Genomic DNA, 25,587 nt, shown 5'->3' on the forward strand with positions numbered 1-25,587 from the left:
CCTCTAACCATTAAGACCACAACCTTTGGTGCAAATCCTGACTCTCCTGTGTTCTGGAAATGATTTTGGTGAGTTGGTGATGCTTTTTGAAACTTGGTTTTCTCAGTTATTACAAAATGATTGTCATGATGTTAATGCCAACCCATAGTTTGTCTTGAAGATTAAGTGATAATGTAAAAAAAAAAGTCCCCATTTCAACAGGCACTTGTTACTAGCTACCATTGCGATTCCTAGATATTTTGTGTCTTGTTTTTGTGAATAGAACTTCTTTTATGATGTGAATTGTTTCTGTAGAATGAAGTTTGTTGATTTTTGCATAGAAATTGTACAACTAACCATCTTACAGAACTCTCTCATGGTTTTCAATGTGTGTGTGTGTGTGTGTGTGTGTGTGTGTGTGTGTGTAATATAGTAATAGCATCTGGAAATAAGGAAATATTGCCTCCTTCTTTCCAGCTGGTTTTAACTGCTTGTTATTGAATTGATGCATTATTTAGCACTTTCAGAACAATGTAAATTATAATAAATGACAAGCATCTTTGCTTCATCTGGTGTAAATGAAAATGCTTCTAGCCTTTCATCATTAAACATTGGTTCCTGGCTGGGCGTCGTGGCTCACTCCTGTACTCCCAGCACTTTGGGAGGCCAAGGAGGGCAGACCACAAGGTCAGGAGATTGAGACCATCCTGGCCAACATGGTGAAACTTTGTCTCTACTAAAAATACAAAGATTAGCTGGGCATGGTGGCATGTGGCTGTAGTCCCATTTACTCAGGAGGCTGAGGCAGAAGAATTGCTTGAACCCAGGAGGCAGAGGTTGCAGTGAGCCGAGATCATGCCACTGCACTCCAGCCTGGGCAACAGAGTGAGACTCCATCTCAAAAAAAAAGACAAACAAACAAAACCAACATTGGTTCCTGAGAAGTATTATTGTTCTGTTCAAGTAGTTTTGTATTCTTCCTTTCAAAAGTTTCATTTATTCATTTTTAAATCAAGAATAAATATTGACAGAGAGTAAAATAGTGGTTGCCATTCTACTGTGGAAAGTGGGAATTTGCTAATCAGTGGGTGTGAAGTTTCAGTTACACAAGATAAATGCTAGAGAGCTGCTGTACAACACCGTGCCTGTACTGTATCATGCAATTAAACATCTGTGTAGAAGGGAGATCTCATGTTAAGTGTTCTTGCCACAATATAGTAATTTTAAAACTATATTCAGTAACAGACAAGGAAAGCAATGAAACAAAATAGACACAGACCCACACAAATATAGGAATGACACATTATCGAACTGGCAAATGCAAATGGGTGGGGACAGATTGGGCTTTTCTACAAATAGTGCATGTACAGCCATTTAGACATATAAAGTTTGATCCCATACACCATATGACCTAAAGAAATCAACTCAGGTGGATTAGAGACTCAAATGTAAAAGGAAGAACTATAAAACAATTCAAAGTCAGCATCAAATATCTGTACAATTTCTAAATTTAGAAGGATTGTTTTTTAGATATAAAAATATATATACTATAAAACAGTGGTCCCCAACCTTTTTGGCACCAGGGACTGGTTTTATGGAAGATAATTTTTCTATGGACCAGGGCAAGAAAATTGTTTCTGGATGATACAAGCACATTACATTTATTGTGAACTTTATTTCTGTTATTATATTGTAATATGTGATGAAATAATTATACAACTCACCATAATGTAGAATTAGTGGGAGCCCTGATCTTGTTTCCCTGCAACTAGATGGTCCCATCCGGGGATGATGGGAGACAGTGACAGATCATCAGGCTTTAGATTCTCATAAGTAGCACCCACCCTAGATCCCTTGCATGTACAGTTCACAATAGGGTTTGTGCTCCTTTGAGATTAATGCTGCCACTAATCTCACAGAAGGCAGAGTTCAGGCAGTAATGCAAGCACTGGGGAATGGCTATAAATACAGATGAAGCTTCACTCATCTGCCCACCACTCACCTCCTGTGAGGCTGATTCCTAACAGGCTATGGACCAGTACCAGTCTGTGGCCCTGGGGTTTGGGGACCCTTGCCATAAACGGAAACATTATATATTCAATTACATCAGTATTAAGAACTTTTGTTAATGAAAAGAAAACATAAAGAAAATGAAAATTCAATTGTTTAACTGGAAGAATATATTGCAAAACATTTAACTGGTGAATTATTTATATCCAGAATATATAAGGGATGCTTACAAATTAAGAAAAGGGAGAAAACAACCCAATAAAAAGTGGTCAGGCTGGGCATGGTGGCTCATGCCTGTAAACCTAATCCTTTGAGAGGCTTTTGCCCATGAGATGGGCAAATCATGAGGTCAGGAGTTCGAGACCAGCCTGGCCAACATGGTGAAACCCCATCTCTACTAGAAATACAAACAATTAGCCAGATGTGGTGGCAGGTGCCTGTAATCCCAGCTGCTTGGCAGGCTGAGGCAGGAGAATCATTTGAACCTGTGAGGCAAAGGTTGCAGTGAGCCAAGACTGCACCACAGCATTCCAGCCTGGAATGCTGCCTGGATTCCAGCAACAGAGCGAGAATCCATTTCAAAAACGAATAAGTAAATAAACAAATGGTCAAAAGGCACTTTATTGAGGAATAAATCCAAATAACCCAAGAAAGGAGCTCATATGGTCATTGGCAGTCAAGGAAACTACTTGAAAAGACAAGACTATTTTACTGGCAACAGATTACCAAAATTTTTTAAAGTCTGATAACATCAAGTTATTGTGAGGATGTAGAACAGCTGAAAAACAGTTATGCAGTTCTGATGGGAATGTAAGTTGGAACAACCTCGGAAGTAATTTGACACTATCCATTAAAGACTAAGGCCAACCTGTGAAGACCCTGCATATCAAGTTCGCTCCGAGACAGGTAACTTAAAAAACATATACAATTGCACAGTGTCATGTATAAGAATGTTCACAGCAACAAGTTTTGTGCCAAAACTAGGAAAACTACAAATGTCCACATATGCCCAGATAAATTAATTGTGAGGTAATCATACAACAGAATACTATACAGTGGTGAACACTGGGTCAAAGCTACATATAACATGGACATACAACATGCATGAATTTTGGAAACACTGTATTGAATGAAAAAGCTGAGTCATGGAAGAATACATGTCGTTCATTCCATTTATAGAAAGTCAGAAACATGCAAAACCAAACAGTATGTTTTTAGAGATACAAACATATCATAAAGACACAAAGTATAAAGAAAGCATGGGAGAGATAAACATTTAGATTTGTGACCACCTCTGATGGCGGAGGGAAGTGGGTAGAATAGAGGACAGTCACTTAGAGGGTTTGTCCTGATCTTTCAACTCGGTGGTAGATTTGTGAATGTTCATACATGCATTTAACAAATATTCATTCAGAGCCTCCCCCTGTATCAGGAGAGAGAGCAGATGTTCTACATGCTGGAGCTGATTTCTGATGCTGAGAGGTGGACAACACATTGATTAATAAATAATATATGTTCTATAGTGATAAATGCTAAAGGCTTTCTAATGAAGAATAGAAGAAGGAAAGGAAGTATTGACGGGATGGGTACTGAAACTTTATATTTGGTAGGAGGGGAAGGGCTCACTGCAGAGGAAGCAGGCATTTGAGAGAAGCTTTGGAGGAAGTGTGGCTCAGCCCTGTGGCTGTGTGGGGAAGACAGCTGCAGGCCAAGGAAGGGCCAGAGCAAAGGCCTTGAGTCTGAGGGCCAGGGGAGGAGGCAGCAGTCAGCTCTGCCGTAAGGACAGAATGGAGGTGGGTGACTGGATCCCAGTTAGGGAGGGGTGAGAAGGAGGCCAGGTCTGAGGTGGTGATTGGAGAGTGGATCATGATGAAGATTTTGGCTTTTCCTCTGAGGAATATGTGACACTATAGGGAGGTCAGCTAAAGAGTGCAGTCACCGCAACATGCTTCTTTCTGCCCTATACATAGCTTAGCCGTATTTGCTATGGACTGAATGTTTGTGTCTTGGAAAAATTCATATGTTGAAATCCTAACACCCAAGGTGATGGTGTTAGGACCCAAGGTCTTTGGGAAGTCAATAGGTCATGGGGGTAGAGGCCTCATAAATGGAATTAATGGCCTTATAAATGAGGCCTGGGAGAGACCCCTCACTCTTCTACTCTGTAAGGCTGCAGCAAGAAGATGGCATCTATGAACCAGGAAAGGGGCCCTCACCAGACTCAGAATCTGCTGACACCTTGATCTTGGACTTCCCAGTCTCCAGAACTGTGAGAAATCAATTTCCGTTGTTTGAAAGCCACCCAATTTATGATATTTTGTTTTAGCAGCCTGACTGGACTAAGTATTCTTTTCTGACAATTCAACATTAATTTGTTATAAAGCTATTTAAAGACTGAGGTGGGCTTTTCTCCCACCTCCATCTGTCTGCTTTATTCCCATGGGTTTAGAGAAGAAAAGGAGGTGAACTTACAATTCAAGTGTTTCAATTAGTAAACAAGCTTAGAATTCAAGTATAAACAGCAAAGCTGCAGCAATTAGGTATTCAATGATGTATTTCCTACAGAGCAGCCAGGAGCTGCTGTGCAGACCTAGTCTCTAGCTGTGACCAGAAGGTTGACTTGACACTAGTATGACCACATGTCTTGAAGAATTAGGACTCTCATTTTGGCGGGAAACCCTGCAAAAGCCAAGGCAAGGGTCTGAAGCCTCAGCATGTTCTCATATAAATATAGAATTAGAAAAGAATTAGAGATACAGTTACATAGTTATCCCTATATATAATCATATATAATCACATAGCTATATAATCATAAATATACACATCTATATAATCATATAATCTTTAATCTTACTAGTAAGTCTCAGGTCAAGAAGTATGGGACTGAAGTGGCACTGGAAAAGAGGTGATGCTAAGACAAGATGCTCTAAGTCCTCTGTCACACCCGCTGAAGGGCTGCTGGAGGACGCCCTGGCTGTGCAGCACCAGTGCTGTGAAAGCACCTGCTGTTTAGCCAGCTAGGGAAGGAGGTGTCCAAGATGGTCAAGACATCTCTTTCCTCAGGGGAGTTAGGAGAAAACTTCACTTCTCCAAGTTTTGTGGCAGGCCTGCCTCGCCTGATGGCTGTCAGGGAGGCCCACAAACATCTGGGGACTTAATTGTCTCTATGTGGTGCTGCGCTTCAGCGGTCACGTTCCATGGCTACTTTCAAGTTCTGCTTCTGAGCCTGGTTCCTCTTTTTCTTAGAAGATAAGAATTAGTGATAGTAACATAAATCTTAGTGACATTGTTATTCCTTGACAAATATGAAAAAAGTGTTGACACCTTAGGTTTTCTCCTCACCTCAGCTTCTTCAAAGTCTTGGGCCACCATCTCCAAGACATGTGATTTACCTGACCCTATCACTGACCACCATTACCTCATCCTACCTGCCCTTCCCCCTGCTTCATACTCAATAAAAGTCAGCGTGTCCAGGCTCTCGGGGCCACTGCTGGTCTCTGTGCTTTGTGTAGCAGTGGACCCCTGGGCCCAAACTCTCTTTTCTCTGTCTCTGTGTATTGTGTCATTTTTTCTAATTTCTCATCTCCACACCAGCAAGGAGGGACTTGCAGGACCCTGTAGGGCTGGACCCTATACTTTCGTTCTCAGAAGTTTCTGTTCTCCAATGTTTTAGCCCAGTTTTGAGATAATGACATTAAAGTCCCAGTGTAAAATTTTACAAACAGCTGATGTGACCAGGCCCACTAGACAAAATAATGTATTCTTCTATATCCATAACTAATCTAATTTTTATGAGAACTGGCCCTTTTCTCTGTGTTGTGTCATTATAAGCCCTTTACTCAGGCATCTTGGTCATTACACGCAAAGGTCTCCCTCCACCTTCTTATTGGTCCTGATTTCTATTTTCTGCACCTGCCATTTTACCTGGGCACTGCATATCTCTTTCAGGGACACACAGGCAAGCCTCAATGGCACTATTTCTTCCTGACATACCACGAGACCATGCTCCTGGCCTCACAGAACTCATGAGCTGTTGGACAAGACAGATCCTGTACACACAATCTCCAATTCTCTTCTCCAGAAAATCTTTTCTGACTCCTTTTCCTAGATGGAATTTTCCAAGTTGAATCTCAGTTTACTCTCCTTCTCATTTCATGGGGCAACCTGTAACTTATTTTTCCTTTATGCTTTGACCACAGCTCCTTCTGTTAGCTCACTTTTTCCCCTACATTAATGCTGAGAGGTAAATGGACTAGTTGTATGTTATTCTAAGCTGAAATAACACCCATTTTTCTAGAATGACTGAATGGTCTTGCTGGGTTAGCAGTGAGTGAAGAACTATTGCTAATTTTCTGGTTTTGACCTTACTGTGAGTTAGACAAGCTGTTCATAGAAAAAGAATGGGCAGGTAATTTTTTCATATTTATTTGCCAGGCAACCCTAATGGGCTTTGGGGTCACAAAGCTCTTTCAGCCACAAGGACGTATATGCTTGGAATTGTGGAATACAAAAATAACCATACTGAAAAAGTGACTCATTTAAGCACTGATTACCCAGTTTTAAAAATAAATTTTATGTGTGCATTTATGATTTTTTTCAATTGTTATTGATGTAAGCGTTCCAGTGACTTAAATTGGAAATATATCCTGAAATCCTTGTCTATTTTCTTGTTCCTTTTCTATAGAATTATAGGAAAAAGCAAACATTTGCCTATAAAAGGGCATTTATACTCCGGCATGATATCTGAAACCTTCTGGAGCTATGGTGAGTTAAAAAATGTGTCGGACTTAATTAGGTAATGGCAATATTTTTTAATACATAAAATTTATTTCATATCTACTTATTTATATTCAAATTAAATTGAAATACAGTTGTCTGTTGGTATCCTCAGGGATTGGTTCCAGGCTCTCCCCACCCAGGATATGAAAATCCTCAGATGCTCAAGTCTGTTATATAAAATGGTGTGGTATTTACATGTAACCTACATATGTCCTCCTACATACTTTAAATCATCTCTAGGTTACTGAAAATACTTAACAGAAGGTCAATGCTGTGTAAATAGTTGCTATGCTTTATTGCGTTTATTTGTATTATTATTATATTGTCACTTTTATTGTTTTTTTCTCAAATATTTTCGATCTGCAGTTGGTTGAATCTGCGAATGTGGCACTGACCAAAACGAAGGGCCGACTTACTGCCATGGCACTGTGTTTCCTGAGTGAAAGCCACTTAAAAATATCCCTATCAAACATCCTTTGCGAATGGAGGATTTTTAGGTATCATTTACATCTAGCAGTGTGTGCAAAGCATAAATGCCCAGATTGGTGCATTTTTATGTATAATGTGTAACATCTATCCAGATCAAGATGTTAAGCATTTCCATCACCCTAGAGAGTTCTCTGCTGTCCATACGTAGACAGCCCTTCCCCATTCAGAGGTAAGCACTTTCCTGACTTTAATCATCATAAGGTACTTTTTCCTGTTCTTAGCCTTTGTATCATAAGAGTCATACAATATTATTACAATTTTTAAGTCTAAAAAAAATTGAATTAGATAAGATTGCCATGTGACCCAGCAATTCCACTTCTGGGTATTTACCCCAAAGAAGCGAAAGTAGAACCTAAATCAGATATTTATACCCACATTCATAGCAGCGTTACTCACAAGAGCCAAAAATGTGAAACGACCCAAATGTCCATCAACAGATGCATACATAATGTGGTATAGACATACTATAGAATATTACCCAGCCTTAAAAAGAAAGGAAATTCTGACACATGCTACAACATGAATGAACCTTGAAGACTATTTGTTGAGTGAAATAAACCAGTGTTTATTTCAAATGTTATTTAACAAATGTTGTATTATTCCATTTATATGGGGATACCTAGAGTAGTCAATCAAACTCATAGAAATGAAAGATGACTTACTCCCCAACCTAATATATTTGAAAAGGGACCAGACGTGGTGGCTTACCCCTGTAATTCCAGCACTTTGGGAAGCCAAGGAGGGCAGATACAAGGTCTGGAGTTCGAGACCAGCTTGGCCAATATGGTGAAGCCCTGTCTCTGCTAAAATTACAAAAATTGGCTGGGCATAGTGGCAGGTGCCTGTAGTCCCAGCTACTTTGGAGGCTGAGATAGGAGAACTGCTTGAACCCAGGAGGTGGAGGTTGCAGTGAGCCGAGATTTCACCACTGCACTCCATCCTGGGTGACAGAGCGAGACTTTGTTTCAGAACAAACAAACAAAAACAACAACAACAAAAAAATGAAAGATGGATGATTATTCCCAGGGGTTGTGAGGAGGAAAGAATGAGGATTGATTGTTTAATGGGTAACAAGTTTCCCCTTTGAAAGATGAAAGAGTTCTAGAGAAGGGTGGTGGTGATAACTGCAGGTATGCAAATGTACTTAATTACCACTAAACTGTAAACTTGAAAATGGTTAAGATGGTAAATTTTATGTTGTATATTTTAGCGTGATTTTAAAAATTGAGTTATTTCAGTTATTTTGTTTTTCGTTTTTTAAATCTATTTGTGGTAGATGCTGCTGTTGGGCGCACTGACAGATAAATGCAAATACAGGCATAGTACATTTTATTAAGCTTCACTTGCACTTTGCAAATAATTGCAATTTTTACAAATTAAAGGTTTGTGGCAACCCTGTATTGAACAAGTTTATCAGCACCATTTTTTCCAATAGTGTGTGATCCATAGCAGATGTCCGTGTCATATTTTGGTAATTCTCTCAATATTTCAAATTGTTCCATTATCACATCTGTTGTGGTAATTTGTGATTCACTAATCACAGATGTTTTGATGTTACTATTATAATTGATTTGGGGTACCACAAATCATACCCATAGAAGATGGTGAACTTAGTAAATGTTGAGTACATTCTGATTGCCCCATTCACTGGCCATTCCTGTATCTCCTTCTCTTCTTGGGCCTTGTTATTCTCTGAAACACAACAATATTGAAATTAAGCCAATTAATATCCCTCCAATGACTTCTAAGTGTTGAAGTGCAAAGAAGAGTTGCACATCTCTCATTTTAAATCCAAAGCTAAAAATGATTAAGCTTAGTGAAGAAGGCATGTTGAAAGCCAAGATAGGCCAGAAGGTTGGCCTCTTACACAAAACAGCAAAGTTTTGAATATCAGGAAAATGTTCTTAACGAAACTTAGAAGTCCTGGTTTAGTGAATACATAAATTATAAGAAAGTGAAATAGCCTATTGTTGATATATAAAAAGTTTGAGTGTTCTAGATAGAAAATCAAAGCAGCCACAACATTGCTTTAAACCAAAGCCTAATTCAGAGCAAGTTCCTAACTCTTCAATTCTGCAAAGCCTGAGAGAGGGAAGGAAGATGTAGAAGAAACAGTTGAAGCTAGTCGAGGTTCACTCATAATATTTAAGGAAAGAAGATATCTCCACAGCATAAAAGCACGCGGTGAAGAAACAAATGCTGATATAGAAGCTTCAGCAAGTTATCCAGAAGATCTGGCTAAAATAATTGGTGAAGGTGTGTCCACTAAACAACAGATTTTCAATATAGATGGAACAGACTTCTATTGGAAGAAGATGCCACCTATGACTTTTATAGCTAGAGAGACGTCAATGCCTGGCTTCAAAGCTTCAAAGGATAGGCCAACTCTCTTGTTAGAGTCTATTGCAGCTGGTGACTTGAAATGAAAGCCAATGCTCATTTATAATTCCAAAAATCCTAGGCCCTCATGAATTATGCTAAATTTACCCTGCTTGTGTTCTAAAAATGAAAAAAACAAAGCCTGTGTATAAAAAGCATATCTTTTTACAGCATGTTGATTGAATATTTTAAACCTGCTGTTGAGACCTGCTCAGAAAAAAAAGATTCCTTTCAAAATATTACTGCTCATTGACAATGCATGTGGTCACCCAAGAGCTCTGATGGAGATATACAGAAGATTAATGTTTTATTGCCTGCTAACACAATATACATTCTGTAGCCCTTAGATCAAAAAGTAATTTCAACTTTCAGGTCTTATTATTTAAGAAATACATTTCATTAAGGATATAGTTGCCATGGATATTGCTATTTCGCTAATGGATCTGGGCAATGTAAACTGAAAACCTTCTGGAAAGGACTCACCATTCTAGATGTCATTAAGAACATGCATGCTGCATAAAAGGAGGTCAAAATATCAACATAATGAGGGATTCAGAAGTTGATTCCAGCCCTCACAGATGACTTGGAGACCTTTAGAGGAGGAAATAACTGCAGATGTGGTAGAAATAGGCAGAGAACTGGAATTAGAAGTGGAGCCTGTTGATGTGATTGAATTGCTGCAATCTCATTATCAAACTCAAACGAATCAGTAATTTCTTACAGATGAGCAAAGAAAGTGGTTTCTTGAGATGGAAACTACTCCTGGCAAAGGTGTTGTGGACAGTGATGAAATAACAACAAAAAATTGAGAATATTGCATAAACTGAGTTGCTAATGCAGCAGCAGGGTTTGAAAGGACTTACTCAAATTTTGAAAAAAGTTCTGTGTGTAAGATGCTATCAAACATCGTTGTATGCGATAGAGAAATATTTTGTGAAAGGAAGAGTCAATCGATGCAGCAAACTTTATTGTCTTATTTTAAGATATTAGACACAGCCACCCACCTTTGCCAACCACTACCTTGATCAGTCAGCAGCCGACACTGGGACAAGCAGTCTTTTCCAGCAGCAAAAAGATTATAACTCACTGAAGGCTCAGATTATCATTAGCATATTTTAGCAACAAAGTATTTTGAGATTTAGGTATGTGCATTAGTTTTTTAGACATAATGCTATTGCGTCCTTACAGGATATTGTACACATAACTTTCATATGCACTGGGAAGCAAAACAATACCTTGGACTCCCTTTATTGCCGTGGTCCCAGTGTCTCCGAGGTATGCCTGTACTTATGTCCGTGTTGAAAGAGATGTTAAACCTTTGTGGCCAGGCTAAATGGTTCATGCCTATAATCCCAGCACTTCTTGGGACTGAAGCAGGAGGATCACTTGAAGCCAGGAGTTTGAAACCAGCTTGGGCAACATAGCAAGACCCTATCGCTACAAAAAAAAAAATAAAAATATAATTAGCCAGGCATGGTAGTGTGTGCCTGCTACTTGGGAGGCTGAGATGGGTGGACTGCCTGAGCCTAAGAGTTTGAGGTTGCAGTGAGCTATGATCATGCCACTGCACTCCAGCCTGGGTGACAAAGTGAGACCCTGTCTCTAAAAATATAAGTAAATAAAATTTTTTAAAGCTTTTGCAAAATGCCAACATCATATTATTTCAAATTATTTAATGGATAAAACTGAATATACTAAGTATTTTCCTTTGATAACTATTTTCATAGAGTAGTTTTAGAAACTCAAAAGAATTCCTCATATTGTTTTGCTTATAAGTAGCACTTGCATCCAGGGGACCTCAGACTCAAGCCAGAGATGAAAAAGCTCAGACATACATGAAAAGGAAAGACTTCTGGTCACATCCAGAACCTTAAGCCCTCAAGGTAAAGACTAAACCAGTTAGTGAGTTGAATTAATTAATGGCCACGGCCATCTATCTTGAATGGGAAAAATGAGTCTGAAAGCATGACTGGTGTGAGAAGCGGCAGGAAAAAAATACAGTTTAATTCCTTAGAAAAGAGCATTTCTGCCACCCATACAGAAGGGAAATTGTTGAAGCACTGGTTTGGATGATTGTATGTGGGGTCCTGGGAGAAAAGCCAGAGGGGAAGAAATACCTGCTATGAACTTCATTTTAACTCATCATGAACCATTTGACAAAGTCACATTCTGGAAAATTGTTATCCTTGAAATTCATTTTGGGAGGTTTTCCAAAGACCCCCATGTGGGAAAGATATTATCACCTGCTTACCTAATGATAACAAAAGCAACTTTCAAGAAAAACTACTAATTAGTCTTATATTTTATGCCTGTATATTTCATCTAATCAAAATAAAGCTAAAAATCCAACTTTAAAAAATTTATGACACACAATCTAATCTTAATATATGCTCACCAGAAATTATGGCCCACTCTTACCAAAAGTTGTGTTCAAAAATGTCATAGTAACTTTATTTTAATAGCCCCAAATCAGAAACAACCCATATCCATCAGTAATAGGTGGATAAGTAAATGGTGGTATATCCAACCAGTGAAATATTGCACAGCATTGAGAAGTAGCATCTAATTAATACGCACAACAGCAGGAATGATTTTCACAGAGATGATATTGAGTGAAAACTGTTGGAAACAAAAGAGCACAAATCATATGATCTTCAGAATCAGTAAACTCAAGTATCCTGTTATATAATTTAATTTTAATTGATTTATTGTGTGTATATTCTTTTTGAAGTTGATATTATTCTTGTTCTCCCATTTAATAAATATATTCCATTATTAATTGCTTTATTTTCTATAAAATAGGGATTTTAATAGCACTTGACTCATGGGGTTATTTTTTTAAATCAGCTTTGTTATAAACTTTATTATTTAAAATAAGCAGCATCCATTTAAAATGTCCAACCTGATGAAGTTCAAAAACAGTTAAAAGTAATAATTAAAGTTGATGTAGGTCAGAATCGTGATGCCTGGGAGTGGTTACTGACTGGGAGTGGTCCTAAGGAAGTCTTCTGACTGCTAGAATGTTCCAATATCTTGGTCTAAATGATAGTTACGCGCGTGTACACATGCATACAAATTAATCAAGGGATACATTTAATATTTGGGTACTTTACTTAGCCCTTAATTTAAAAAATCTAGATGGTTTTAGATAATGAGATTTTATATTTAGATATCTTTAAAATCGGTAAACCCAAATGTCATGTTATATAATTTAATTTAATTTTAATTGACTTATTATGTTGATATTATTCTTTTTTAAGTTGATATTATCCTTGTATTCCATTATTCGTTGCTTTTTTTCTGTGAAATAGCGACTATAATAGCACCTGTCTCATGGGGTTATTTCTCTAAATCAAATTTGTTATAAACTTTATTTAAAATAAATGGCACCCATTTAAAGTGTCCAATCTGATGAGTTCTTGCAGTGTATTAGCCTGTGAAACCATCACTGTGATCAAGGAAGACCCCCAGGAGTCTCCTCTTGCTCCTTTGCCATCCATTTTTTTCCTCCACCTGGCTCCAGGCAACCACAGATTTTCTTTTTGGGCAAAAAGATTCATTTCCATTGTCTAGGATTGTAAATAAATAGAATTGCAGTATGTATTCTTATATGTCTGGCTCTTTTCACCCAGCATCATGCTTTCAATATTCGTCCATGTTGTTGCATTTCACGGTAGAGCATGCCTTTATATTGCGGACTTTTATTCCCTTGTATGGATGTGCCACATTTGTTCATCGGTTCTTCTCCGTTGACGGACATTCGGAGAAGCCAGGGACATAATGGAAGAACAGAGGTATGTGGCAGTAGGAACACAGTTCCACCTAACAGTGAAGAAAATGGCCATCCTACTTGCAGTATTACCCAAAAGTCAGGTGGTACGGGGACATTTCCCAGGACTTGAGAATCAGAGGTAAAATTACTTATTGTAGATGGTAGACAGATGGATAGGTAGAGCTAGAGAATAGTGTTATATTAAAGAATAGTGGAGAAAGCATAGGACTGGGGCTTAGGGAGCCTGACTCTGCCCCCACAGAGTAGCTGGTGATCTTGTCCTGGGCAAATTATTTTCCCTCCTTGAGCCTCAGTTTCTCCACGTATAAAATTGAGACTGTTTAGGATTATTTCTAAGACTCTTGCCCTTAAAAATATAATATTCAAATGGTTCAGGGTGTTTGTAAGTTATTTTATTATTATTGTAAAACGTTCCATTCAGCATTAGCATTGCACATTTCTATTTTTTATTTTGTTGACATTGTCATCTGTTCATAGTTCTCTGTCTTATAAAGCTCTAATCGAGTATCTGCATAATTTTATGTGAAATAACTTTCCACTGATGTTCTGTAGTGGTATAGATTCAAAAGCCTTTTGATTAAAAATAATATTGATATTTTCATCATAAAAGAAAATTTCACATCCCTTCAATATATTTAGTTGAGGGGCCCTCTAGTGGAAGAAGGTGCATATAGCATGACAATACTGGCTGCTTACACATTTTATTCATTTAAAAAAACCCTACAGCCGGGCGCGGTGGCTCAGGCCTGTAATCCCAGCACTTTGGGAGGCCGAGGCGGGTGGATCATGAGGTCAAGAAATCGTGACCATCCTGGTCAACAAGTTGAAACCCCGTCTCTACTAAAAATACAAAAATTAGCTGGGCATGGTGGTGTGCTCCTGTAGTCCCAGCTACCCGGGAGGCTGACGCAGGAGAATTGCTTGAACCCAGGAGGCGGAGGTTGCGGTGAGCCGAGATTGTGCCATTGCACTCCAGTCTGGGTAACTACAGCGAAACCCCGTCTCAAAATAAATAAATAAATAAAAATAAAATAAAATAAATAAAAAATTTAAAAACCCTACAGTAAAATTCTCAATACTCAGTTTCTCACTTAGGTTAAACATCTAGTTTGTATTCTGTATTAAAATGTATCACATACTACATCTATAGGATTATGATATTTAGTTTTTTTCCATCCCGATTATTGGCTGTTGCTGTTAGATTAGCATTGTGGGTAAGAATGCATAAAATAGATGAAATTTTATCTTAACCTCAAAAATGCATTCAAGGAGAAAACACTTGGATCCTGAATGGTTTACCACTTTTTTAGATGATTCCTGTGTTTTTCAGGTGAAAAAGATGAGCACATGTGTAGGCTGGAGCTAAGAGTGGTGGGAAACAATGTGGCATTTCTTGTGTTTGCCAGGTAACTATATCCAGGTTACATGGGAACCCACAGGCTCTGCTTTCTGGGACACTGAGTGTGTGTGGATGCAGGCAAGGTCCCAGAAGCACTTTTGAGTCTCAGGTAGTATTTTTGTGTGAAACATGTCCCAGTTCCATGATGCAATTTAAGTGGAATTAAACTTGCAGAGCTAAAAATTGCATAGTTATTCACAGCCAGCTTTCCACTGCAATCACTCATGGATGCAGAGCTGCCAGCTGGACTCCAGGGAGTGTCAATTACTCAAGAAGGAAGGAAAGGAGGTCAGACCCCCCTGGTTCTTATTCCCTGAATAATGACACTAAAGTGGTTTGGGTTTTAAATCCCTGGGCCATCTGTAAGCTACTGAGGGCTACCTGTTACCTGCTACTCTGGCTAACGATGTCAGCTTTGTAGGTACAAATCACATGGATGCAACTCCCATAATCCCCAAATGGATGAGGGGCCCTTCAGGAACAGCAACACTCTCTGTTACTTACTCTCTGTACTAATGTGAGTCACTTATTTCTCTGTGGTTTCCCTAAAACTCATCAGTTCTTCAGAAAATGTGGTTGTCTTCTGCTATCCTAGAAGAGATATTTGATATTTGGAATTTCCAGCAGGTTTATTTGCTGAAGAGGCGTTCTCCATCACAGCTGAGCTGTTTTTATGGAACCAGCATCTCCCACCTTTGACAGAATCTTAGTAATTGCCTGAGCAGCAGGTAATCCTCAGAGTCAAGCAGCCTGAGACATCTGCAGCAGCTGCCGCTTGTTGGGCACTTACTAGGGGCTGTGCTAAGCCCTTACATTTTGTATATTCCCCACAGTAACTCTGTGGTGAAGTTACCATTATTGTCCTTACTCTATAGAGTATGGGTATGGAGACACCAAGGAGGACTCAACGCACAAGGCACTGGAGCAATGCTTCACTCACAGGAAGAAGAGACCAGCATGAATGGCACCCTGTAGTGTGCTCCCATTTCCCATGGCCAGAAGTCCTTCCCAGTAGCCAACGCAGGGTGATGGGCACAGATCTCTTGGGCTCCTTGAGAACATCCACATTCCCTTGAGGGGTGTGGTGGTGGAAGATATACTGTGAGGCTAGCCATGTAGCATACACTTGAGCAATACAAGGAAGTTCACTCTGTACCCAGAACAGGGGTGAGTTTTCTCCTAATTAGGAAAAAGCATCTGAGAATAAGCAACAGCTTGGCACTCAGTTTCCATATAGAGGAATGTTCCACGCCCAGGGCTCTGATGGAGCAATCCCAGAGAGGGGCAGGCAGTTCTCATGATAGTTGCTTTCCCCGTGGTGTAGATATTTCTTTAGAATTGGATCTACCCAGCTGGAAGAATCCTGAAGATGCTGCTGATGCTGTATGTGTAGATGCAAACTGTGTAGATGCTGGTACCATAATCCCCAAGTAGAGGAGCTCCTGGACCCCAGTTTCCAAGGGTGACCAGCTCTTATTGCTCAGATGGCCATTTTATTAACTTCTCCTTTTTTTCTTTTTCTTTTCTTTTCTTTTTTTTTTTTTTTTTTGAGATGGAGTCTCGCTCTGTCACCCAGGCCAGTGGCACAATCTCAGCTCACTGCAACCTCCGCCTCCCAGGTTCAAGCCGTTCTCTGCCTCAGCCTCCCAAGTAGCTGGGATTGTAGGCACCCATGACCATGCCCACTAATTTTTGTATTTTTTAGTAGAGACAAGGTTTCACCATGTTGGCCAGGCTGGTCTTGAACTCCTGACCACAGCCTTTCAAGGACCCAGCCTTTCAAGGTGCTGGGATTATAGACATGAGCCACCACGCATGGCCCCTTTTCAAGTATATTAGGTTTGGGAATAAGTCAAACCTAAAGTCAAATCTGGGGCCATCCAGATCAGCATCTCTTAAGCGTTAATGTGTTCACAAAGCCCTATGGAGATCCTGTTAAAATGCAGATTCCCATTCAGCAGGAACAAGTGGCTTTTCCATTTGTGTAACCATCTAGCTCCAACATACTGCCAGGGCTGCTGGTCTGCGGACCTCACTTTGAGTAGCAAGAATTACATTTCTTCCAGGAATCTACATTTCTTCCAAGTAAAGGAAAAGAAATATCAAATGCCAAAAGAATTCTCTCTTCTGTTCTGTAAACAGGGAATATGAGACAGGGAAATGAGACAGGAAAAGCATACAGAATAAGGCATGGCACATTGCAGGCACCTAATAAATATTATTCTCATGATTGACATCATGATTAATTTTCCTGCTTTGTGTTCCTATAAGGTCTTGCAGAATTTACTAACTTAATCTGTTTTATTTCTTTGAGTTAAGCTCAATCCTCCCCTCTTCTAAGTGAATAGATCTCACCTCTGAGTAATACCACACACTTATATAACTTCATATTTTCACTGTGAAATGATGTATATCACCAAGTCTGAGTTTAATAAATATATATTTAAAAATTTTGATTATAAGAAATAACTGGTAAATTATTAACATTTCATAATGAAAATCACAACACAAGAAAATGAAACCAATTCTATTTTTTTTTTTTTTCTGTTCATTTGGTTTCACCATGCTGGCCAGGCTGGTCTTGAACCATTCTGTGTACAGAAAATGGTTTGTCCTATAACCATTGTATGTTCTTGTCACCTCAGTTAGCTGTAAATTTGTAGAATTGTTTCTGGGTTCTCTATTATCCTCTTTTGGCCTATGTGTCTGTTTTTATGCCAGTACCATACACTTTTGCTTATGACGGTTTTGTAGTATATTTCAAAGGCAGGTTCTGTGATGCCTTCAGCTTTGTGCTTTTTTTTTTTACTTAATTATTTTGACTATTGAGGGTTTTCTTTTGTGGGACCAGATGAATTGGGGTATTTCTTTTGTATGTGGAGAAAGTCATTGGTAGTTTGATAGGGATGCATCAAACCTGTAGATCACTTTATGTAAGACAGACATTTTCACAATATTAATTCTACCAATTTGTGAATAAAGAATAGCTTTTTATTTGTGTTTTACTTAATTTAAATTCCTTTATTTCAAGCAGGGTCTTACTTTGTGAGGCTGACATAATCCTCACACCTCAGCCTTCTGAGTAGTTGGGACCAGAGCTGCATGCCACCATGCCTGGCTAACTTGTCAAATTGTGTAGCGATGAGGCCTCCATGTTGCCTAGCCCAGGTGGGGGAAGGGCCTTGGCAGAACACAGGCACCTTGTAGAATGTCCACTGTGAGGCACCAGCCACCAGGGCCGGGGATTGGTGAAGAGGGAGTACAAGGCCCCAGGGTTGCTAAGGCAGCGCCCAGACTGGGACAGCTTTTGGTGGACACCAGAGCCCTGGTCTCCCTCCAACTGCTCCAGAGCCTCCCACTGCCCCACCCTGCGCTTCCTGCTGCTCCGCTGATCCACTTTCCCACGGACCGGTAGCTGAATCTTGCCCCCTCGCCCCGCCCCGCGCTTGAGGACTTAATTTGAACCGGATCCTTTCCCAAACCCCTTTCTCCTCCTCCTCCTGCTTCAGGCGCCTAACAGCCCCCTGCCCCCTCCCCTCCTATCTCTACCCCCAACCACTCCCCTTCCAAACTGCCATCCCGCCCCCATCCTCATCCCCTTCCTCTTCCCCTTCCCCTTCCCCTTCCATCCACAAGCCCTAAACCACCCTTACCTCTGTCCTGGCCGCTTCAGGGACCCTGAAATGGCCAGGACATGCTGCTGCTGTGGCTGCTGTTTTGGCTCCTCATGCTGGGGTTCCCTCACCATCAGTCCACCCACGTGAGTAGACAGTGGACCCGCGGGGGTTCCTTCCTTTTCACTGGGCTGTGTCCCAGGGCGTGAAATGACACAGCTGACGCCTGTCATCCCAGCACTTTGGGGTGCCAAGGTGGGCAGATCTCTTGTGACCGGAAATTGGAGACCAACCTGGGCATCATAGCTGAAGTGGGAGGATCGCTTGGGCCCAGGAGATGGCGGCTGCAATGAGCGGAGATCGCCCCACTGCACTCCAGCTTCAGCGACAGAGTGAGACCTTGACTCAAACAAAACAAAGTGAAATGTCATTGGAGTTTTGTGTCATCTGGTTTGATGACTTTCTAGGAACTTCTGACCCATTTGTGTTTCTGCTCTTGGGAGCTGCCTCCAGGGAATCTGTGTCCAATCAGAGTGATAGGAGCCCCAGAGGCCCATCAGATGGAAGAGAAAAGGGCTGCACCCTGCTGGGGTGTTTGCAATGCAGGAGTCACCAGGAGCGATATGACCAGGATGTGAACCAGTATTGTATTTTCCTTTGTTCTGTAAAATGCGTCTTGTGCAGTTCATTGATTTACGCAAAGCAGGAAGGGTCTTCAAGTCCTTATAATTGTCCAAATATAAAGAAACCACAGGTTTCTGCTTTGAAAGTTTTCACTCTCACATTCTAAAACCTCTCCACTATGCTCAGGAAAGGCACCTTCTAGAGACGAGTACTTGTTCTGAGTGGCATACACCAGATTCTCAGAGAGGGATCCGGAAAAGTCTAGAGATGGGGAGCAACGACTGCATCCAGGCAGAATCACCCAACAGGAATGCCTCCAATCAAAGAAGCATCTCTTGATTCTTTTCAGTCTATGAAGGAGGAAATGTCTCAATAATCTTTGTTGGAATTTATTTCTCTTTACCTGGTGGCATTTTCATAAATCAGTTAAACTCTCTTTCCCTACCTCACCTTTGAAGTCTTGGATAAATTTTTCTCATTGCATTTTCCACCTCACCCTCGCTCATGGCCATCAACTGTCAGAACCTAAGCTTTTCCTGGCCTCATTGGACCCAATCTGGGTAGGAGCCCACTACTGATAACCTGCATCCAGAGAATTGTCAGATGTGACTAGAGTGCCCAACACGGGGGATGTTTTCCTGGTCAATGACAAGATGGCCTTTGTCCTTCTTGTGCATTTCATGCATGTCTTTAACCACTGTGCCCAGAGCTCCTGCTTTTTTTCAGAGGGAGGCTACTCAGGGACAGCGCATCCCTCCCAGGAGCCCAGGCTGTAGTCACCTCCACTGTGAGGCTGAAGACAAAACTGTCACCGAGCTCAGAGGCTGATTTCTAGAGAGGTTTCATTTGCACAAAACGGAGTCTTGGTATGTAGATTGGTTTGAATTGCATTTCAAATTTATTTTGTCCCCCAATACTTGTAAATCCAGTGTTTGTAAAATAATGTGTGCCTTGTGTGGTGGTAGGCTACATTCCAGAAAGTTTGTATTGCTTTCCATGTGGATTTCCAAGGTTTCTGCTGAGTGCTTTAGGCTCAGGTGAGGTGAATATGAAGGTGAACTCTTGCTAGTGGTTGCTTGGTATTGTGTTTTTAACTGACCTCAATTCCCACAGTTTCAATTACAATTCCAAGAAGACTATGTTATGCAAATCTTTCCGGACTTTGAAAATCTGACATGAAGTGCCCCATTTCAACAGTAGTGAATGCTGATTTTCAAAAGTTAATGTTTCTAGAAACTTGGGCTAAACAACAATCTGTGATTATTTTTGTTGGAATATAACCTAGTGTTCTTATTATAGCAGCTGTCCATTCTCAGTTTTGTGTACAAACATATATTTATGTAATATTTTCCTCTATAACTTTAAGACTTTTTCTTATATTTTTCTCATTTTTCCATACAGTGTGAGCATATTTTTGGATACATTTCAAAATGTAATACAGATTTCTAAATATTTAAAAGAAGACCTTGGCTCTCAACCAGTGTGAGTTTGTATTTTCTTATCACCATTTTAAATTGAATTATAATTTCTAGGTAAAGTTCTATAATTATTTTTTTAAAATTTGCAATTTTTTTCAGATAATTAAAAACTAATAGTTTGTGTCTCAAATTTCCTTCCTACTATTTAAGTGATGTACAGTCCTGTATATTAAATAGCCTCTTTGTAAAGAATACAATTTGCTGACTTTTACATATGGATACAGCAGTTAAAGCATCACCACATTCCAGATTCAAGATAGTAAATACATTCCTCCCTCTTCAAAGTTTCCTCCTCCTGCTTTTGAACCCATCTGTCCTTCTCCCTCCATCCTGCTGTCCTCCCCTTGCACTGCCATTTCATGGCATGGAGTCGTACAGGAGAGGTATTCTTGCTCTGCTGAATTCCATAAGGTAGGCAGAATCACATTGATTCATATTGTTTTAAATATTAATAGTTTCTCTTTGGTTTATTGCTGAGTAACATTCTTTTGGGTGGACACATATATGACAGTGTGTCTATCCTCTCACTTGAAAAGAGGTATAAGGCTTGTTTTTCACATTTGGTCTTTGTCCTGAGAATGAAAACCCGGAAAGCAGCACCTCTGCAAGCTTTCCCTGTGTGTACTTGCATTTTGCAGCACCGAGACCAACTGACAGAAAAAGCATCCAATTGATATTGTGTGTGAAATTGTTTAAACATATAGAACATAAATAATAATTATTTTGGAACACTTGTTTAAAGGGAGAAAATTACTGACATGGCACAAGTGATTTTGGCAATGACCATCAACACTTAATTGCAAAAATGTTTATAAATACAGCATTGGTTTATTAACATTTTAGTGAACACGACAACACATATCTACCTATCTTTCCATCCCTCTATCCATTCATCAGCCCATCTTATTTTAGATGTATTACCAACTGAATTGGAGACATCAACATACTTCCTGCTCAATAGTTTAGCAAGGCTAACATTAACCAGCATTCAGTATTTCTTTAGAAAAATTTCTTCTCAAGAAATTACATAGAACAAACTATACAAATCTAAAGTGTAACATTGCTAACTGTGAGAAGTACACACACTGGCATATCCCAATCCCCTTTCACCCCAGAAAGTGAACTCTCCCTCTTCCCAGCCAATCCCTCTTTCATCAGAGCTTGATTTTGCTTATTCTGGAATTTGATGTCTATAGATGCAAGCCATGTCCTATAAGGTACTCTTTTGTGTCTTTCCGATTCTGCTCAACACAATATTTCTGAAATCATTCCCATTGTTGCATGGATCTCTAACTCAGTCCTTTCCATTTTGGACTCTGCATATGCTGAGTCCAATCTGTTGAATACCTATCTCTGTTTAATTCACCCTCTTGAAAGAAACACTTACATTTAAGAAATTTTCAAGAACATACAGTTCAGTCCTGAGGACTTTATGTAGCAATGTTCTCAGAAGCCATCTGAACTTACTCAGGGGAAGTCTTTGTCTTCATTCACATAAGAGTTAATGGAATTAATATCAAGAATCCTAGATATTCATGCCATTACATGATCCCCACTTTGGTATTTTTAAGCACTAAAATTTGATACTTATTTCTGAATGAAGTCATCTCTTTATTGTAGTTTTTTGACTTATGCCACTATTTTATTTTTGAGATGGAGTCTTGCTCTGTTGTCAGGCTGGAGTGCAGTGGCGTGATCTCAACTCACTGCAACCTCTGATTCCCTGGTTCAAGCAATTCTCCTGCCTCAGCCTCCTGAGTAGCTGAGACTACAGGCATGCACCATCACACCCAGCTAATTTGTGTATATTTAGTAGAGATGGGGTTTCACCATGTTAGCCAGGATGATCTTGATCTCCTGACCTTGTGATTTGCACGTCTTGACCTCCCAAAGTGCAAGGATTACAAGTGTGAGCCACCGTGCCCAGTAACTTACACTGATCTTTAAATGGCAGAGATTCATGCAATCTAAAAAAGAAGTGTGATTCATGGGGATTCTTTTATCATGTGATACCTAATAAACACTTCCAATGTTATGTGTCAATTTAAAAAGTAAGTAACCTTAAAAAATGATAATTGCTTTATACCTAGCTTGTCCAACCCATAGGTGACAGGCCACATGCAGCCCAGGACAGCTTTGAATGTGGCCCAACACAAATATGTAAACTTTCTTAAAACATTATGGGTTTTTTGCAATTTTTTTTAGCTCATCAGCTATTCTTAGTGTTAGTGTATTTTATGTGTGGCTCAAGACAATTCTCCTTTTAATATAGCCCAGAGAAGCCAAAAGATTGGACATCCCTGCATTAGACCAAGAAAAAAGACACCCCACATTCACAATGCTTAAAAACACTACCAGCCATGCAGGAACCATGAGACTGTTAACTTTCAATCCTTCTTGAAGCAGTGGGATCCCCTGGTGATAGCTGAGGGGCGTGGTTACCTCTTGGAGGAGGTTGAGGGTTTCTAAGGAAGATTCCTTGTGACTGAAATATGGTAAATGTCATTGAGCCTTCTCATTATTCCATCTATTATTATTCCAGGTCATTGATGTGCTGCCTGAAAGCTTGCATCCCAGGCCTGGCTTTTCTGAAATTCCCTGGGTGCTTATTATAATTGTTTCTTCCCTGTGAATTTCTTCACTTGCAATCTTGTTGTGGATAACTAGCCTTGGTGTGAGTATGCTAACTTCCTACAGAGGTACACTTGTAACCATAAATAAAAAGAAATTATTTAGAACAAGTCATGGTTCTGAACTTTATTATGAATATTGGGTTTTATTTTAAAAATCAGAGAAATGATTTATTATCTAAGAATAATGAAAATATCTACCATTTACAGTATGAAAATTAAGTAGGTTGATGTTGTTTAATAGGATGTCAACAGAGCTTTTGGTCAAACATACGTTTTTTACCTTTGTGTTGTTTTATCAGAAATGAAGGAAAGGTAAATGCTGGAGTCATTTTCACTCTGCCTATTACAGGACACTTTTTTGTATTATATTTAGTTTCTGGGATACATGTGCAGATCATACAGGGTTGTTGCATAGGTACTGACACGGCAAGGTGGTTTGCTGCCTCCATCCCTGTCACCTATCTATATCTGGCATCTTTTCCCATAGCACCCTCTCCTGGCCTGGCCTCTGCTCTGCAGGCTCTGGGTGCCTTTTCTGTCTGGCTTTTTTCAAAGCAAAATCTTCCCCATGAACTTCCAGGCTTCTCCATTCCTGGCTGGTCATCTTTATTGGCACCACCAGAAGCCATGAAGGCTTAGGGGCTGAGGACTGAAGGGCTTCCACTGTTCTGTTTGCAGAAATAACACGAGGAGATGCCACTGAGCTCCACTGCTGGAGGTCTCATGGCCCAGGGAATCCTGACTGATCCATTTTACTACAAATATTATGGGGTCCCCTTTCCAAGATATGTAGGGCTTTGTTTTGTGCTGTGATTTTATTTCTCTTCTTCTATAAAGTAGGTGACTAACATTTAGAATATCCGCTATATAATCCCAGAAGTAAAAAAAAGTCAAAACGTATTAATCCAACATTAGTATGTGCTGTGTGCCATTCTGAATTCTCTTTGACACAGTCAATTCCATAATTCATTGTAGCCCCATCTCTGTTGATAACTGTGTTGTGCGAAATCGCTCCACTCCCACCCAGTGGCACCCTAGATCTAATATTCTAGGTATACGAGTTTCCACATTTGTAATAGAAAATGTGCCCTGGTTGTGAGATAGTGAAGAGTGAACATCACTCATTACCTACAAGGACGATTCCCAATGAAGACCTTCAGTGATGCTCAGTGAAGCTGGTTCTCTTTGGCCTCTGTAGTTTCGAAAGCTGCTGAGTGCTCTGCTCACACATGTTGGGACTTGTACACCTGCAATCAATGACATTTTTAAAACTCCTGTTGTTTAGAATTCCCACCTCATTTTTCCGTGGAAAACAATTATTATTTTTTATATCATAGTGCATTTAAAAGTTGCCATTACCTGGAAGTTAAAAGAAATATGATAGCTGTGCAAAACTAAAATCTGCACATGGGATTGTTCTGTCAGAAAACCCGCTCCCAATTCCCCTGCAGGTCTTCAGGAATCCGCATCTCCCCAGAGATCTTTGTGCCCACAGGTGGCGCCTCCAGAGTGGAGAAGACCCTTTGTTAAGAAGGGAAGCCGAGGGGTGATGAGAGGGTCCTGCAGGCAGAGCTGGAATCAGTGTCCACTCTGCCTCTTGCAAGCTGTGTGACCCTGGGTGAATATTCTCATTCCTTTGGGAGCCTCCGTTTTCTTAGATTTGGAGCAGGGTGGTCACACTGACCTTTCAGAGTTCTCTGAGAATTAGAGACAGAACATGAAAAGTCTGGAGAACATTCTCTTAAGAATAGCTGTGACTCATGTGTGAGCAATAGGCTTTCCATTCCTTTCTCTCTATGTATCTGATGCAAGGAGCATGCTCCGGTGATGGTGGTGAGGGAGGACTGAGGATAAACATAAACACCCTTTGTGTCAGAAACGTGATTTTTTATTACTGCATAGTGACTCTGTCTTCCCTGGGACACAGCCTGCCTACACTTGCAGATAGACACAGTGTTATGTGGGGACAACAGTTTATCCCCATGATTTGTTTTTACTCCCCTACTGTCAGCAGGACTCAGTGGAAGGGAGGCTTTATGGCGCTGATGCTGCCATTTAGAAACCGGAAGACGGGGAAGATGTGAGGAACCATCAACTGTGGCATCAGGTGCAGCTCGTGTGGGTGTTGGTGTTTTGTCCGTCATGTTAAAAGATTTCAAAACATTTCCTCCTCTGCCTTGCAGTTCAGCATGGCTGAATGGGAGCCTTGTCCTCTGTCAGAAAGGCCCTACTTGCCCTACCTCATGGCTGGCCCTTTCAGACTACTGATGGGCTGCCAGCCACCTCCTCCACCTCCAGGTCCTCTGGGACCTCAACCACCCTCTGCAACTGAAGGTTTTCTGGAACCTCTGATACCTCCTCCACTGGAACATCCTCTGGAACCTGAAACACCTTCCCCAGCTGAAGGTTG

General features: G+C 40.2%; 1 protein-coding gene across 2 annotated transcripts; it reads left to right on the top strand.

Moving 5' to 3' along the window:
• The first annotated feature begins 17,849 nt into the window (after window positions 1–17,849).
• On the top strand, window positions 17,850–23,574 carry LOC144578509 (uncharacterized). 2 transcript variants are annotated; one of them, XR_013524420.1, is made up of 5 exons: window positions 18,121–18,239; window positions 18,502–18,588; window positions 19,793–19,932; window positions 20,468–20,548; window positions 23,087–23,574. XR_013524420.1 is itself a non-coding variant. In XM_078344071.1 (4 exons), exons 1-4 carry the CDS (start codon window positions 18,037–18,039, stop codon window positions 23,157–23,159), a joined length of 444 nt encoding a protein of 147 aa, XP_078200197.1. In that variant the 5' UTR covers window positions 17,850–18,036; the 3' UTR covers window positions 23,160–23,574. The 2 variants fall into 2 exon arrangements, 1 of the variants encoding a protein (XP_078200197.1); XM_078344071.1 differs by lacking the exon at window positions 19,793–19,932 and having other exon boundaries at window positions 17,850–18,239.
• The last annotated feature ends 2,013 nt before the right edge of the window (window positions 23,575–25,587 follow it).

The sequence above is a fragment of the Callithrix jacchus genome, chromosome 12, assembly GCF_049354715.1.
Source record: "Callithrix jacchus isolate 240 chromosome 12, calJac240_pri, whole genome shotgun sequence".
Lineage (NCBI taxonomy): Eukaryota > Metazoa > Chordata > Mammalia > Primates > Cebidae > Callithrix > Callithrix jacchus.

Excerpts from the sequence above, each read along its gene's own strand:
- LOC144578509 (XM_078344071.1), top strand. The coding sequence starts at position 18,037 with ATGTCCACTGTGAGGCACCAGCCACCAGGGCCGGGGATTGGTGAAGAG. Across the intron at positions 18,240-18,501 it reads ATCCACTTTCCCACGGACCG|GGACCCTGAAATGGCCAGGA; the intron begins GTAGCTGAATCT and ends TGGCCGCTTCAG. Across the intron at positions 20,549-23,086 it reads GACCTTGGCTCTCAACCAGT|GTCATTGATGTGCTGCCTGA; the intron begins GTGAGTTTGTAT and ends TTATTATTCCAG.